The sequence below is a fragment of the Lagenorhynchus albirostris genome, chromosome 18 (assembly GCF_949774975.1).
Source record: "Lagenorhynchus albirostris chromosome 18, mLagAlb1.1, whole genome shotgun sequence".
NCBI classification, from domain to species: domain Eukaryota; kingdom Metazoa; phylum Chordata; class Mammalia; order Artiodactyla; family Delphinidae; genus Lagenorhynchus; species Lagenorhynchus albirostris.
The window spans coordinates 34,644,305-34,660,347 of record NC_083112.1 but is presented as its reverse complement, the minus strand read 5'-3'; the positions used below and the strand labels follow the sequence as shown (position 1 = coordinate 34,660,347).

The window sequence follows — 16,043 nt, the reverse complement described above, 5'->3', positions numbered from 1 at the left end:
TGGCCCAGTGGTTAAGACTTTACCTTCCAATGGAGGGGGTGAGGGTTCAATCCCTGGTCAGGGAGCTAATATCCCACATGCCTTGTGGCCAAAAAACCAAAATATAAAACAGAAGCAATACTGTAACAAATGCAATAAACACTTTAAAAATGGTTGACATCAGAAAAAATCTTTAAAGAAAAAATTCACATAAATCAGAAACAAATGAAACATAATAAAGTCCATACATTTAAAAAAAAAAAAAGAGCATGGGTTCGGGCCAAATCGCAGCTTCCCACTTACTTATAGCTGAGTAATTCTGGGCAACTCACATAATGTCTCCTCATACTCCTCATCTATAAATGGGAATGGTAACAGTTCCCTACCTCAGAGCATTGCTGTAATCCATAAACACGGTTAAGGGCCTTGGTAAATGTTTGAGGCTCTTTGGTTATTGTGAATTGAAATACATCAATGTCTTCTGGCCATGTGATTTATAATAGTTTGACATTTAACCAAATGGTAAAACTATTCCATTTATTATTCCCATCTCTTTTTACCCTTACCCTGCTTTGCTGTTTATGTTTTCTCCCACCACAAAGTGCTAGTTCCAGGAGAGTAAAGGCTTTATTTTGTTCACTGCTGAAAGCAATAGCACCCAGAAAAGTACTGTACATATGAAGCCTTCAGTAAATACTAGCTGAATGAATGGTGCAAAGTGTCACGAGGAAAAGTACACCAAAACTTTCATTATAATAAAAAAGTATAGATAAATCTTTCTCTAATGGCTTCCAGTCAAGTAACTGAAAACACCATATGCTATAATAAAAACATAAGTAATTTATTAAAACTTGAAGGCAAAAACATAATTTTAAAAGATTTAGACCTATGTTAGGCATGATAGAGTATGGATGCTTTCTTGAAATACACAATCAGATCCAAGAGTATCACTTTCAGAATGTTCTAGTAGATTGAGTTTACTTTTAGTTGTCTTTGATAAAACAGTCACTATTCTACTCTCTTTCTTAACAGAAATGTGTTTTTCGAAGACTCACTTTTAATTGGTTTATTAACCAAAGAATTATTTTGCCCAATTCCTTTGCTTATCTGCTTTACAGGTGAGTCAGAGCAGGAATGCAGGTCCTTCCCAGGTTGTTTCTTAGCAGAGTATTTTTTGGTATTTTCACCTGCTTTGCTCATTTTCTCTGAAGAAGACCTGCTATTTCTAGATAATTCCTCTTCTTTTCTTTGACTTCCAGTTCCAGAAATGACGTCTGCTGAAGGAGAACATGTTCTAACAATGAAATCTTCAAAGACTCCTGCCGCTGCTCTGTGACTGGGACCCCCAGGTTGTCTTTGGAAGTTTCTAAGGCCTCCTGAGTAGACACTGGGACACGGAACGAGTCAAGTGGCAAAGGAATCCTAGCATCACCTGTAATTTTCTGAAACTGGAGGGAAAAACAAAAGACAAGACAAAAATTCAGTGATGAACAAAGCCAACCGTTAAAAAGTAGAGTTCAAAACTTCAATGTTACTCTGTAATCTTATTATTAACACAGTCAATATTCAGAAGATTTCAGAGCCAGTTTTTTTCTAATTATATCTTGCCAAGTGATTCTCAGCTTAACCTAGCTATATCCAAGGCTATGTCCACTACATTTTCAGACTTTGGTGACTGGGGTAGTTATTACCCATTTCCTTTCCCTCACTAAAAATAAAACCCTATTCTGTAAGATAATTAATTTCTTTTCTATCCTCCAGGCACATGCAAACAGTATACAGTTTGTGACCAGACTGTGTTCTCAAGCTGTCAGTTCCCAAGACCAGTCTGAGATTAGTTGATGGGGGCTCCAAGCAAGGCTAGAGGAAAAGCTGACAGGTTTTCCCCTCCCATTCCCATAACCAGGTGATTCACTGTAATATGTTACCTATTAGCTATGTCTGGATTACTTATTTTAAAAATTATATCAGTATGTGTACCTTCATTAGTGTTCCTTCATTGTAAGCTGACTGCATACAAATAGAAACCTAGATAAAATATGAATAGAATAGACATTTATACAATTTAAAATCTGGAATATTTTCTCTAATGTTTTCTTTCTTCATTAAGGATAGTTTGTTTTAACTCATAAATTTTCTAAAGAACTTCCAGTCTCCTTATTTACAACAATACAGTATCATGAAATGGGCACACATTTACTAATCTCAGATTTGGAAAGGATTCCAGAGTCTTCTAGCTCCTGAGCATATGAACTATTAGAGACTGATCATTATTGTTTTCTCCCTGACTTGGTCATTTCCTTTTTGCTAATCACTCTTAGAATCATTAATTGCTGTTCTGTCCACTTACTTGGATGTTTTGCATTTGTCCTGGGGCACCCTGTTTTGATTCTGATTTTTCTTCTTCAAGTGCCTTCTTTTCTTCTTTACGTGGACTACTAACAGTAGAATTCATCTGGGGATGACCTAGTAAATGAAAATCTGACTGATCTATACCAGCCATTGTGGCCAGCTGCCCAAGCCTGGACCAGAGGAGGAAAGGAGAAAAGACAAAGGTTATTATAATCACATAAGAGCAGTTTAGATTTCCCCAGACCTACAATCATGAAATACTTCTAAAATCTTAAAAGCCAGCATCCTACTCCAGACTACAAGCCTCTCTCTCCCCTAAATTCTCAGCCCTTCCCAGATTCATCCTCTAGGACACATCCCGGAACAGGGCTCGAAACCGTGTCCCCTGCCTTGGCAGGCAGATTATTAACCACTGCGACACCAGGGAGGTCCAACTATTGTTATTTTGAATTCTTCTCCATTTACAAGTAATACTGTTACATGACTATTTTCTCACTAAATTTGAGGCATTATCTGTTCACTTTCTATTTTACTAAGTAAGGGTTTAGTTCCTTTAACCTCTTTCCTATGTCCACACTGCTCAGTAAAGTTATGTCATCATTAGTTATTCCACTGCTCATGATCTCTTTGACTTGTAGTGATAGACTTAAAAACCTACATTGTTGATCAACTATAAACTCTCTCAACGTCACGCTTTGTAAAGTGAGGACATTCATACCATCTTCCCTTTTTTCTACCTCCTGTCTACCTTCCAAACCTAGCTTTTACGTTGTCAAAGTTGAAATTTATATTCTGTTCTGTGTGCAGTTAAGTCTACCGTTATTTGAGAGTCAGTAGGGAGTAAGGTTTAAGAGAACAGGCGGAGAGCCTAAACTCAAAGCCTCGATCCAACCCTAAATTAGGTACAGCCTGGGCAAGTTCCTTCCCTGTCTTAGCTTCCTTTTCTCAAAAGTGGGAATGATATTAGCACCAACCTCATAAGGCTATTCAGAGGATTAAATGAGTTAATATATGCAAAAACACTTAGAGCCTAATATATACTAAATACATACTAGTACACAATACATTTCAGTACATACCAAGTTAATACTAATACATACTAAGTATAGTTTAGGTTAGTTATTTGTTATTACATGCAAGTTGACAATAAAAGCTGCAAACCAAGACAGTATTGCCATTATTACAATGCAATTAATATTGCCCACTGCAGATGTACTGTGCCTCTGTGTATAGACTACACCTCGATCCATACTGTGCCAGGGTGCAGGGTGTGGAGGGTGCAGGGTGACCACATACCCCAAGCCGCCTTGGGCTGTTCCAGTTTATACCTGTTGTCCTGATGTTACAGCATTAGAGTGCCTCCTTACACTATTGAAGTGTAAGGAGTTTGGACAAGTTCTGGTTTGGACAACAAATTAGATAGGTGGTCATTACCCATATGTGTCGCTGAAAAGGCGAACATCTATAGTGTCAAGTTTAAGTGGATTATTCTCTTGCTCACCAATGGTAGGTTAAAAATCAACCATAGCTTAGTTTGCTTCAGGTTTATGTCAGTATAGCCTTTTCTCCTCTGGAGTTCAAGTTCCTTCTCCTCTTCCTCTCCCTCCTCCCTTCCAACAGTGCCTAATACCTAGTAAGTACAATATGCCTCAAGGTGTTTCTAAGCTCTCAATCACACAATCAATAGAAGCCTCTCCAATCTAGACTAGCTGCTCTCTGCACTGAATCCCCTATTACCTTCCTTCTTGGTTTATTGCCTCATTTTGCTGGATTATTTCTATAAATAGCTTAAGGTGTAGCACAGGAGGTCAATTTTTCAAATTTCTTTGTGTACAAAATATCTTCTCCAGCCTCCACTTATGACTGATAGTTTGGCTGGATACAAACCCCTAGGGTGAAAATTATGTGCCTGAAAAACTTTGGAGGTATCTTTCTAATGCCTTCCAGGATCCATGGTGCTGATGACAAGTATGATAAAGTCAGATTTTAACTTTCTTTTTTAGGTGACCAGTACTTTTCTCTCTGGAATGGATGTATCCTGTCAGTATTTTATTCTATGTTAATTTATTTTTTCAGTATGTTAAAGTTTCGTAATGAAGGGTGCCTAGGTATGAGTCTATTCTTGTTCATCTTGCTCATAACTTGAGTAACTATTTTCAATCTGAGGCCTGATGTCTACTTTCAGCTGTGGGGAATTTTGTTGCCCTTTGACAGCTTCCCTCCATTTTTTTTCTGGGTCTGAAGTTTCTAATAGTAACATGTTGTATCTCCCAGATGCAGTCTCTCTAACATATTGCTATCACATTTTCCATTGTGTCTTTCTTTTTTATATAATGAGAAATTTTAAAAATTCCTACTGAAGTTATTTCAGCAACCATATTTTCATTTCCAAGAGACCTCTCTTGCTTTCTGACCATTCTCTTTTTAATTAACAACCTAGTCTTATTTTATAGTTGCTAGCTCTTTTTAAACCTCTCTCAGGATACTAATTAGGGTTTTTTCTTAAATTATTTTGTTCCCTAAATTGTCCCTGGTCCTACCAGGATATGTTTTCACACTTTTTCCCCCTCTCTCATGTTGTAAGCTTTACTCAACTATCAAATGACAGTTATTTTCTATTAAAGAATGAGTGCAGAAAGCTCCCTGAAGTCAACGATTGATTGGTTTCTTATGCAGGAAGAAGCGGGGAGTAACTGTAATAGGATCCCCCCCAAACACAATTTTCTAGGTTATAAAAACTCACACTAGCTGCCCTAGTTCTCGCCAGTTTCACTGTTTTCAAAATGAAAGCATCTCATTTCAGGAGCGTGAGGGCGAGGCTGGGAGTCCACTCCTCCAAACACAACCCTTCAATGATTTCCCCTATTTCAGTCATACTTTTAACTAACTCCACCCTCTCTCCTACATGTGCATCTGAGCATGGGGTTACTTCTTCAGGTGGGGTCAGAATCCTCCTCAGTTGCAGGTGGTCCCTGTGCATACTCTAGGTGATGCTTTTCCTCTGTTCTACTGCTTCAGTTTCACAATCTTCCACTTGTCTTCCGTCTTTCAAAACTATGTTGAAATCTCTCGATTGTTGTGGGCTTATATACTTAAACACATTGATACCATCCTTGTAGTGTCTTGTCAAAACAGAGAAGAGCTGAAAGGGTTCTCAGTGCATTCTGAATCTGCTATTCTGTGGTCCCAGTGTGTAAACTTCTTGGTCTTCCCCAGTGTCTATCATTACTACTAGAAATACAATCTCCTGGCCTACTCGTGAAGGAAATGAATACAGCACATCTAAAATGACAAGGAAGGTGGTTAGATGCTCTAGGGTCTTGTCGTACTCTGCCATTTACTAATAAACCACTTATGTGCTAAAAATTGTAGGTGCTCATTTATAAAATGAAAGAGGGTAACTCTACATGAACTATAGATTTCTCCTACTCTAACATTTCATAATTTTCTAAGTTTGTTTCTTAAAATTTCTCTATATTATCATTAATTTTACTTAAAAAAATAAAAATCTAACTTTTGAAAATCAAAGAGTTAATTGCCATAGTCCTACAATAATGGGATAATTAGTTCTGAAACCGGTCAAGTTTCATACGAAAAGAAAATCATATTAAATAATTTTTAAAAATTAAACATGCACTTTGTAGCACAAAGACAAGGTCCCCCACAAATGGTGTTCCTTTATTTACTAGAAATGTTCAGCTCTTCATTAAAGTTGAAATAAAATAAATATATTATTTTTTAGGTGCAAAAATTTCTTATGAAAATCAATTTTTCTTTTCTGTCCATACAAACAAAAGTATGGAATGACATTAGAGGTCAGGTTTATTCGGTAACAGAATGTAGCTTCTTGATATTTTTTATTTAGGAAAGGAGAATATCAACATGAAAACTTTTTTCAACTTTACTTTTATTTAAAATGAGGCCATATTTTCCTCTTGTAAAAAGAGAGTTCAACTAGAACTGCCAATTTTCTCACCTGTAAAACAAGAGCACTGAATCAGCTGACTACATTCATTCAGAACTCAATTTCTTTATCGTATGATCACTAAGGTTCTCCCTAAATCTAATATACTAAAGTTCTAAGCAAAGGAAAATATAGTACTAACGACATGTTTTGATTTTTATTTCTTAGAGTTCAAGTGTCCACCATTCACCCTGGTCTAAGCTTAAGGAACCATTCAAGGGGATACACTGCAGATGGGAAGAGAAAACAGAACCCTCACACAAGCTTTGCCGTATTGCAATCAGGCTTCCGTTTGAAAAATAATCTTCTCTATAGCTTTCAAGTGATAACTTTGTCCCGGCAATGCTTCTTGTTTCAAACTGATTTTTTCTGGCTCTTCCTGAACACTTTCTGAGGACTCATTGACCTCTTCATTTTCTGAGGAGGAAGGACTCTCTACTGTCACAGTCACAGGAAATTCTGATGGACCTGAGTGTCACAAGAAGAAGATAGGAAACCACAGAGTTGTTAAACTAAAGTGCAAAGAAAGAAAACAAGATTGTATAAAAGACAACACAAGCCAGATACCAAATATCCAAATATTAAAGGACATTTAACAAAAGTGATCTGAGGCATCATTATTTATAAATGTCTCTCACTGCTCCTTAGTCTAAAACAAGCAATGACTAAGTAAAATTACAGGAACTTATTTTCGCTATGTTACTGCACAGACCTCTGTTGTACATGGTTAGGATTAGTAATGGGAATTATTATTATTATTATTTTATTTTCTTTCACAAAAGCCAAGTGAAGATCCAAGGTAACCATTTTTTCTCAGATCAACTTTAGACTGCAAATGAAAAATTTATTTTTCACTATCAGACAAAAACAGTCTGGAAGAAAATGTAGTTTTTTGGAGGAAAATACACCAGTAAAGGGACTGATAAAGAATCAGAAGAATAATCAGAAAGTCAACATATCTAAGCTGTGTATAATAGATGTTAGAATTTTAAAAAGTAAATCACATACACATACATAACTAAAACTGACCCATCAAAAATTTCATCTTCTCATCACCCTGAAGCCAAAACTAGGGTAACAGTAATACAATTCTATCAAGCTTCACTGCCACTGCAATGTTGTTCAGTTGGACATTTCCCAACATTTAAAACCTGACCTGGCCACAACCCCATAAAAGTCTACAGATCATAAAGAAGTGTGCTGGGGTTATGTAACTACGCAGAAGACAAGTCACTAGGACATCATTTTGACAACAAGCAGCAAACCTGCAGCATAGGAAAATCCGAACAGGAGAACGAGGTGCACACCCCTCTCTCTGGGCATGCAAGGGCAGGACTGACACCCAAGATGCTCTTCTCTCAACCTCAGCAGTGGTGCCTTTCACAGAGCAACTATGCAGTCTCCCAGAACCACTGGGAAGGAGAATCTGATACTGACAGTATTAGCTTGCCATGAGGCCATAAGCGAGGGAATGTGTGTGGCCTTGGTGAGAGAGCAGAAGTGTGGGAAATGTTGCTTTATATTGGCTTTCAGATCAGGAAATTTGTACACATAGCCTGCAAACAATGTTTCTTGCAAACATATGAACGTTCTTGAGTATGAGAGCTCCATGTGAGGGGTCAGAAATGGCAGTCAAGTTCGTTTCACTGGGTAACAGCTGATTTGCAGACTGGAGAACAGGCTTCCTTGTTTACAGACATAACCACAAGGCTGCCAGTTGTGTGCCAAATCCACACAACTACACAGTTGCATTGGGAGAGCGACCAAACATATTTTCCATGGATTTATTTCAGAGAGGGAAATGCTTCTTGTAAGGCTCTGTCAGTTTAAAAAGCAAGGAGAATGACCATCCACCTTTCCCAATTCAAGTCCTATATATCATAAATATGATAGCTACACACCAGCAACTGATTACATACATCACGAGCTTTGATGAATGCAAAGCCCCTAAAAAGATATCAACAAAACGAAGTTAGATCTTGATGTAAATACATCACCAGTTAAACCCAGTTAATACAACTATTTAGTATTATGTACAGTATCCATATAGAATTGTGTACAAAAATAAATAAGCTCAAAAGAAGGACGGGCAAGGCTCTGCTACGGAGAAAAGTGAACAGAATTCAACCGACTGGCTTCGTAATGACTCTTTGAACTGCTGAGAGGCCCCTTCCGCTCCTATGTTCAGGATGGTTGAGATTTCAGTCTAACTTCTGTAAATGGTGATATTAATCATACTCTAATTTACCACTCTGTGTGACGAGGATGAACCTGAGATTAAGTGTCTCAGGAAGAAGATAGAAAACCACAGAGTTGTTAAACTCAAGTGCAAATAGTGGGGATTCAACACTATACTTTATGCAACAGCAATTCACATTACCATTTGGTCATATTCTTTCAACAAAACAAAAGCTGCACTCACATGTATTAAAAGACAAAAATTAACTGCCATCTGTATCAATATGTTAATGTGCTTCAATCACACATGTTTTCATGAAAGTTTAAACATAAAATCACCTTTAAGATCTTGACCATGTGATCTGCTCCCTGCCATGTCAGATTATACCCCGTGAAGTTTACTGTCTTAAGAGTGACAGAGTTCTTTATACCTTGACAAATAACTAAAAGGAAAAATAAAAAAACCACACACAATAAGATGAAGAGCCTATACATTTGTCAATCTTGACTTATTTGCTTTTCTTGAGTCAATTGGAGGTTTACAGCCACATTTTTAAAATCATTAACCACAATCTTCCCAAAGAGGTAATTGATGAACTGATGCGTTCTAAAACTTGTCAGTAACAAAGCCTTATTCCAGTTTACAGCAACACTTTAATTCTATATAGGTACTAAAACTGAATACACTGAATACTGCAAACTTTATTGCCAACCACTCAATAAAGTACTACATACTTTTGAGACAAAGGAAAAAGAAGGAAAACCTAAAAAGCATAAGACTCTTCCGATTTTCAGTTCCAATGATACATGCCAATCTTGATGATCAATCAGCGACTTAAATGTCAACTATAAACCCAGTATTTTATTAGCTGCTATGCAGTATACTAGAGCAATAGAAGAGAGAGGACCTCAAACCCTCTGTTCCCTCAAACTGAAAGGCAGGCTTCCTGAACCTTCCAGACCACTACTGGACACAAAGAACACACACTAATGTTTCAGGACCCCAAGGAACAGTCACCTACTTTGTGATTACTTCCATGACACACTCCCACTAACACCACTGAATTTGCTGCTCCTATGGGATGTTACATATATTTCCTATTTTAACACATACTACAGTGCATTATAATTATTATTGCAGATACATGTTCTAACAATTTAAAGATCATGATGACTTTTTTGCTCTTTATATCTTGCTATTTCCCTTCCCATAATATTTCTTGAAGAGAAACCATAAAAATATAAACACACACAAAAACAGAAAATATAGAAAACGCATGGTTTGTGGCTTAACACAAACTTAAGTAAGATTAATTCTGACAGTATCCAGTATGACAAACTTCCATGGTACAAATAAGAATGGACCAAGGTTTGAGCAGGTACAGGAGACAATCCACGCATGAACACCACCAAGAAAAGGTAGACAGGAAAATGTAGACAGACATGGTGTGTAGGAAATCACGAGACCAGTATGATGGGAAGAGACTTAAACAAGACTGAAACTCACTTTCTAAACCTCCATCTCCAAGTGGACAATTCACAAGACAAGGTGCACCAAAGAAGGCAATTATTCAATCCCTTTAATGGGGAGGAACAGTTTAAACTTTTATTGGTTTAGTTTGCCCCAAAAGCAACTATTAAAGGTTGGCAGGACACAATGAAGGCTTACCTTTGTTAACATAGTTAAGTCTCTCTCTCTCAGAACTAGCCCATTTAGCTCCAGGTTCCTTAGCGCACCGACGCACTTACACAGCAATTAAGAGCTTTACACAACTGCAAGGTCACATCTGTATTTCTTATCGCAGGAACACAACTTCTGTAAACTTTATTTCTGCCACAACCTAAAGCAAAATTATTGTAAAATGAGTGATTTAAACCATACATTTTATCATCATTAAAAAGCATCTAAATAAAAAAAACAAGCATCTGCTCTGTGCTAAGGATTAGAAACGACTCCTGTCCTTAAAGCCTTCCTTAAGGAGGAAGATGTATAAAATCAAAATTTCAATCACATGAGATAAATAAACATAACTTTTATGCACAGAGGTTCCTATGGAGGCAAAAACTTATGTCTAAGTGACGGCTTCATGATAACCCTGAAGTACAATCTAGAAAGATGAGAGTATGCAGAGTTGGAGTACAATGTGCATTAACTGCACAGGGAATATCTGTGCAAAGACACTCAAGCCTGACACCTGCTGGGCACATTAAATACTGCAAGTGGGGATGACTAAAGGCCAGGGGTCCAGGTGTGAGAAGAGACAGAAAGGAAAATAGAGATGCTGGCCGAAGCAAGCCTGGCAGAGAGCATGGCTTGTATCCCACAGGTGATGAGGCCTGGGGCTACCACTGGCTGAGTAAGGGTGCCTCCGCTGATTAGAAAAATGCACCCCGCTGCTGAAGGACCGATTAGATAAAGGGAGTGATCACAAAAAGCTCCCCTTCCTCAGGGCCAAAGAGCCCCATGAGGCTTGGCCGAGCACAGTTCAGACTACACGCCTCTGTGCAGAGCACACGCTGGGCGGCTAGTATGCACTAACTCGGTGTGGCTAAGCCATTAGCAGCATTATTTTAAGCACATCTTTTTATGTTAGAAGATCACTTAACCCGAGTAGGCAGATGAACTTAGAGGAACTGAGTCCAGGGGCCAAGAAACCACCCAGGAGTTTCTGCCATAGTCCAGGCAAAATGTAATATGGATGAAGAAGCAAATTTACGAGGAGGCCAAAATTTACAAGATAGACCCACTGGATGCAAGACATAAAGAAAGTTCAGTGAAGGAACTCTGAAGAGAATGGGCTCTACAATAAATTTTTCTTACATTCAATGTAAAATATTAGGCAAAATTAAGTACCGTGGCCTTTCAGGTCCCTTCCAGCTATAATTTCTTTTGATTTCTAACTTATTACTCTGCTTAAGTAAAGTCCCTTCAGAGGTACAGAACAGTTCTTACACCTGAATGGGATGCAAAGAATAATCTGACTTCTCTTCACCAGGCGATGAGTTGAACTGTCCTTGCAGAAGAGATAACAGATGGTGTGAACCCCAGATCCTAGAAAAGGGCCAGGCACACGATAAGTATTCAGCTTTTCGAAAACAAATGAACAATCATTTCCTCTCCTAGATCTTCATACCCTTCCTCTGCTGGCTTTCTCTCAGCTTATAAACATCCTCAAATATACCCACTTAAAAAACTCTCAGACCTATGATTCTTTGGATCTTCTTGTGGATAACCTAAGTCTCTTCCATGCCTTCAAACAACTGTCCTCCCAAAAAGCCCAGATCTGTACCTTGGGCCCAGACCTCTCTACCAGGCCCCTCTAAAGCACTGAAGATGAAGTGAGATCCTCTCGCCACACCCAATCCCTTTCTACTGTGCTCTGTTTATCTCACAAAAAGATGCAGCTGTAAACTGTCACCCACGCTTGCTGCCCTCCCTTTTTTAACTGGTCACCAGGCCTCACCCATTCTCTCTCAGATCTGCAAAACCCAGTCCCACCATTTATAACGTAAGTGGGACCCTTAGATTACAATTCACCCTGCACTGAATCAACTGCCTTCCACATGGAGGTCCCAGTGAGCCTCTAAACCAGAAGTCCATTTCACTGTTCTTTGGTGTTTCCCACAGCCTTCAGGATAAACATCCAAACTTCTGACATGACAAACAAGGCCCCTTTCTGTGGGGCCCCACTAGGTTTCCAGTATTAACTTTCATTGCTTTCCCAAACCCTGAGTTCCACTCCTGTACATTAGTTTTGCCATATTTTCTTATATTTCTCAAACTTTGACACACACTGCTCTCTCCTGCCACCCCAGGAGCTTCTACATATCCTTAGAAAGGATGGCACCTCCTCCAAGAAACCTACCCTGAACTTTCCCTTGAAGATTCTGTGCTCTGCAAAGGGGAAAGATGGGGGGGAGGGATTAATTAGGAGTTTGGCATTAACATATCCACACGACTATATATAAAATAGGTAATCAACAAGGACCTACTGCATAGCACAGGGAACTCCGTATCCTGTAACAAACTGTACGGGAAAAGAATCTGAAAAGGAATGGATATATGTATAACTGAATCACTTTGCTGTACACCTGAAACTAACACAATATTGTAAATCAAGTATACTCCAATATAAAATATAAATTAAATTAAAGAAAAAAGAGATTCTAGGCTCTGTAGCACCAAAACTCACTTCTTCCAGAGCACTGACTACTGTGCTTGTGTTTACTTGTTGCCCAGTAGAAAGGAAGATTACCTAGGGCAGAAGCATCGTCTCCAGCAGCCCTTGGTTCTGACAACTCATTCAAGTGCCAGGATACTTTACACACATAACCTGCTTAATTAATTCTAAGAACCCACAGAAAGAGTGGTTATTAATGTCATTTTACAAGTATGGAGATTGTAGTGCAAAAGAAACCTGCCCAGGCCACAGAGAGCATAAGCCTGGGAATTCAAACTCTAAGCTGATTCACACCAGTGCTCTTTGCATTGTATGATACGACTATTGAAATAAAAATTTTTTTTCCTGAGCCCTGTTTTAATGGAAAGGAAATGAAGCTGGGATATATCCATTTCCTAATCACTTTGGTGTGTACCAGGCAAAGTCATTCAACACACCAGGTAACATCTGTGCAACCATTAACGATGCTCCAAACTGTGCTAAGTGTTCTACATTGTAGAATCCAGAAGCATTAACACAGTGCATCCTTGTAACCGCCACAGAGACTGGATCTTGTTAAGCCCATGCTACAGATGAGAACACTGAGACCTTGAAGCCTTAAGGCACTCGGCCGGGGTCACCTAGCTGGCAGGAGTCCTAGGCCGCATGCCCTGTCTCGTGCACGCATACCCGGGCACTGGGCACCGGTTCTAGTGCCCACCCTCCACCTTGTACCATCTAAAACCCCGCTTCGCAGCGCCCACACGACAGCCCCCGGAAGCGGTAAATACAAACCTGTCTCGCCAAGCCGTGGCTGGAAGAAGCTCTGGATACAGATCAGGGGCAGCGGGTGCTCAGGAGCGGCACCCAGTCTACCCCGCGGAGGCCTTAACTCCAGCAGGGCCTTCCGCAGGGAAGCGCGCACGGCGGGCAGAGGCACCGAGCCCTGCAGCGCGCACAGGTCCTCAGAGCGCGAGAAGTCGGCTGCACTGTCCCGGCGCAGCTTCACCCAATGATCATGGCCCGAGCGCAGCCTCGGGGACGCTGGCTGAGGACACGATGCCCACACCCTCCTGGGGGCCCCGGCTCGCCTCCCGGCCCCTCGGGCGCCCACCGCCCCGCGGCTGCGGCCCCGCAGTGTACGCAGGACCGGCGTCGCAGCCAGAAGACATCGGGTCACGGGCCTCAGCTAGGCCAGCCCCTCCATGCCGCGCTCTGGAGACCCCGCTTGGTTTGGTTTTAGCGCCGGCATCAACGCCCTGCACGCCGCTGGGCCGGGGTTTAAGCCACGAGGGCTGGGCCGTGGGGGCGGGGCTCGAGGACGTCAGCACGCTCGCCGTGCGTCCACTCGCAGCCCCGTCTCCCATGGTGACGCGGCCTGAGGAGTAAGGGCTGGAGCTTTGTGACTAGGGCAGCGCGAAAGGAAGGAGGTGTGGAGAATTTGGCGTTTCCAAAAAGCGTTTGCTGACTCATCCAAACAAAAGTGAGACATGGTTATATGAATGCATTTTAAAAGTAAACTCCCGATAAGTCTCTGTGCTCGCCCCGCCAGGAGAGAGCGTGCACTCCGTGAGGGACACAGGAAAGTCTGAGTGGACGTCTGCCTGTGCTCCCTTACCTGGTGCAAGGGTGTGTGAATTTCTGCGGAGAGCTCTTAATTTCTGTAGTTTCTGCTGACTTGACACGGTGGTTGGCAAATGGTGACGTGTTCCGTGCATTTAGGACATGATCATGGTTAGTAATAATCACTCTGTTTTGTACTGACAACTCCACAGAGAATTTACTACTGAATATCCACTTTACAGAAGAAAAACTGAGGCGTAGGAAGTGAAGTGACTGAGTAAGAGGAAGGACTCAGACAATTGGTGTTAGTAAATTAACCCTGCAAGGAGGCCGTTAGCCTGCAGTGGCTCTAGTGATGCGGTTGCCTAGGTAAATCAACCAAAATCTAAGCCTGTCATCGCCTCAGGGTGACGAAAACCGCTGAGGACAACCAGTCACAAACCACCAACTAGGCTTTAAAGCTATAGCAAGTCAGTCATTTCCTTGCTTTGCTTCTTGCCCTTTTAAAAGAAACATCTCTGCAGCTCCTGTGGCTGGAGTGCTCCTCACCTCTTCTGCTTTCGTGGTGCCTGAATTGAATCTATTTTTGCTCACGTAAAGTCTTAAAATTTTAAATATGCCTCAGTTTGTCTTCTAAGATTGGCCGTAGAAGTTGGATTTGTGCCCAGTTTCTAGAACAGTGGTCGTCCTCTGGTCAGGCCTTAGGCGTTATGCGTACAACGTTCCTCTTCTACCACCACCTGGATGCCTCCACCCACTTACCAGCTCCCACGCATCAGATCCCCTAGATGTGGTCAGCAATGGCTTTTACATGCAGCGTGCTCACATTATAACATCACAGACACTCCTCTGTCCTCCAGCCAGCGTGTGAAGTGAAACATTACCATTCCTGTTGAAGAGCCTGGTGTGACCACTTTCCCAATCACAGCCACTCCCCAGCTGACCCTGGGTAACCACTCTTCTGAACTTGGTCTCCAGCACTGTCATGGATGTCTTTCTGTTTAGGCTACATTTTTAAGTATTGTTAAACCTCATATAGTATTCTACTATGTTTTCTCTTCTTACTTGCTTTTTTTTAGTGTTATCTTTGCTAGGTTCATCCATGCTGACACGTAAAGATCTGTCTAGTTCATGTACTTTCCTCACTATGTAGGATTCCCATGTAGGGAAATACAATAATTTATATGTGCATTTTTCTGTTGATGGACATTTAAATTGTTTCCAATTTTCAGTATGATTTCTGTTTTAAAAAAATTTTATATAATTTTTAAAGGTTACTTTACATTTACAGTAATTACAAAATATTGGCTATATTCCGTGTTGTACAATACATCTTTGAGCTATCGTACACCCAGTAGTTTAGATCTCTCACTTCCCCACCCCGTATTGCCCCCTCCTCCCCCTCCGCACTGGCAACCATTAGTTTGTTCTCTGTATCTGTGACTCCCCTTCTTTTTTGTTATATTTTGTAGATTGTTGTATTTTTTAGATTCCATATATAGGTGATATCCTACAGTGTTTGTTTTTGTTTGACTTATTTCACTTACCACAATGCCCTCCAAGTCCATCTATGTTGCTGCAAATAGCAAAATTTCTTTCCTTTTTAAGGCTGAGTAGTATGCCATTTGTTATATGTACCACATCATCTTTATCCATTCATCTCTTTTTTTTTTTACATCTTTATTGGAGTATAATTGCTTTACAATGGTGTGTTAGTTTCTGCTTTATAACAAAGTGAATCAGTTATACATATACATATGTTCCCATATCTCTTCCCTCTTGCGTCTCCCTCCCTCCCACCTTCCCTAACCCACCCCTCCAGGCGGTCACAAAGCACCGAGCTGATC

The 16,043-nt window shown here is 40.4% G+C and overlaps 2 protein-coding genes across 5 annotated transcripts; one reads left to right on the top strand and one right to left on the bottom strand.

Annotated features, from left to right (window-relative positions):
• Positions 1 to 1,161: 1,161 nt before the first annotated feature.
• On the bottom strand, positions 1,162 to 13,907 carry LOC132508611 (centrosomal protein of 78 kDa-like). Of its 4 annotated transcripts, none has more exons than XM_060128911.1 (7): positions 13,429 to 13,907; positions 11,429 to 11,525; positions 10,143 to 10,314; positions 6,555 to 6,763; positions 2,330 to 2,501; positions 1,960 to 2,007; positions 1,162 to 1,427 (listed from the first exon to the last, which is right to left on the bottom strand). In XM_060128911.1, exons 5-7 carry the CDS (start codon positions 2,480 to 2,482, stop codon positions 1,176 to 1,178), a joined length of 453 nt encoding a protein of 150 aa, XP_059984894.1. In that variant the 5' UTR covers positions 2,483 to 2,501; positions 6,555 to 6,763; positions 10,143 to 10,314; positions 11,429 to 11,525; positions 13,429 to 13,907; the 3' UTR covers positions 1,162 to 1,175. The 4 variants fall into 4 exon arrangements, with proteins under 4 accessions (XP_059984894.1, XP_059984896.1, XP_059984895.1 ...); XM_060128913.1 differs by having other exon boundaries at positions 10,223 to 10,314; XM_060128912.1 differs by lacking the exon at positions 6,555 to 6,763.
• Positions 9,805 to 14,022, top strand: LOC132508706 (uncharacterized). The gene is made up of 2 exons (XM_060129080.1): positions 9,805 to 9,852; positions 13,348 to 14,022. Exons 1-2 carry the CDS (start codon positions 9,805 to 9,807, stop codon positions 14,020 to 14,022), a joined length of 723 nt encoding a protein of 240 aa, XP_059985063.1.
• The last annotated feature ends 2,021 nt before the right edge of the window (positions 14,023 to 16,043 follow it).

Bases quoted from the DNA above. Each gene is read 5' to 3' on its own strand.
- LOC132508611 (XM_060128911.1), bottom strand. From the start codon at position 2,482: ATGGCTGGTATAGATCAGTCAGATTTTCATTTACTAGGTCATCCCCAG. The intron at 2,008-2,329 runs GTAAGTGGACAG...TATTTTATCTAG, and splicing joins GACAAATGCAAAACATCCAA to GTTTCTATTTGTATGCAGTC. The intron at 1,428-1,959 runs GTACACATACTG...TTTTCCCTCCAG, and splicing joins ATGAAGGAACACTAATGAAG to TTTCAGAAAATTACAGGTGA.
- LOC132508706 (XM_060129080.1), top strand. From the start codon at position 9,805: ATGACAAACTTCCATGGTACAAATAAGAATGGACCAAGGTTTGAGCAG. The intron at 9,853-13,347 runs GTACAGGAGACA...CACCGGTTCTAG, and splicing joins ATGGACCAAGGTTTGAGCAG to TGCCCACCCTCCACCTTGTA.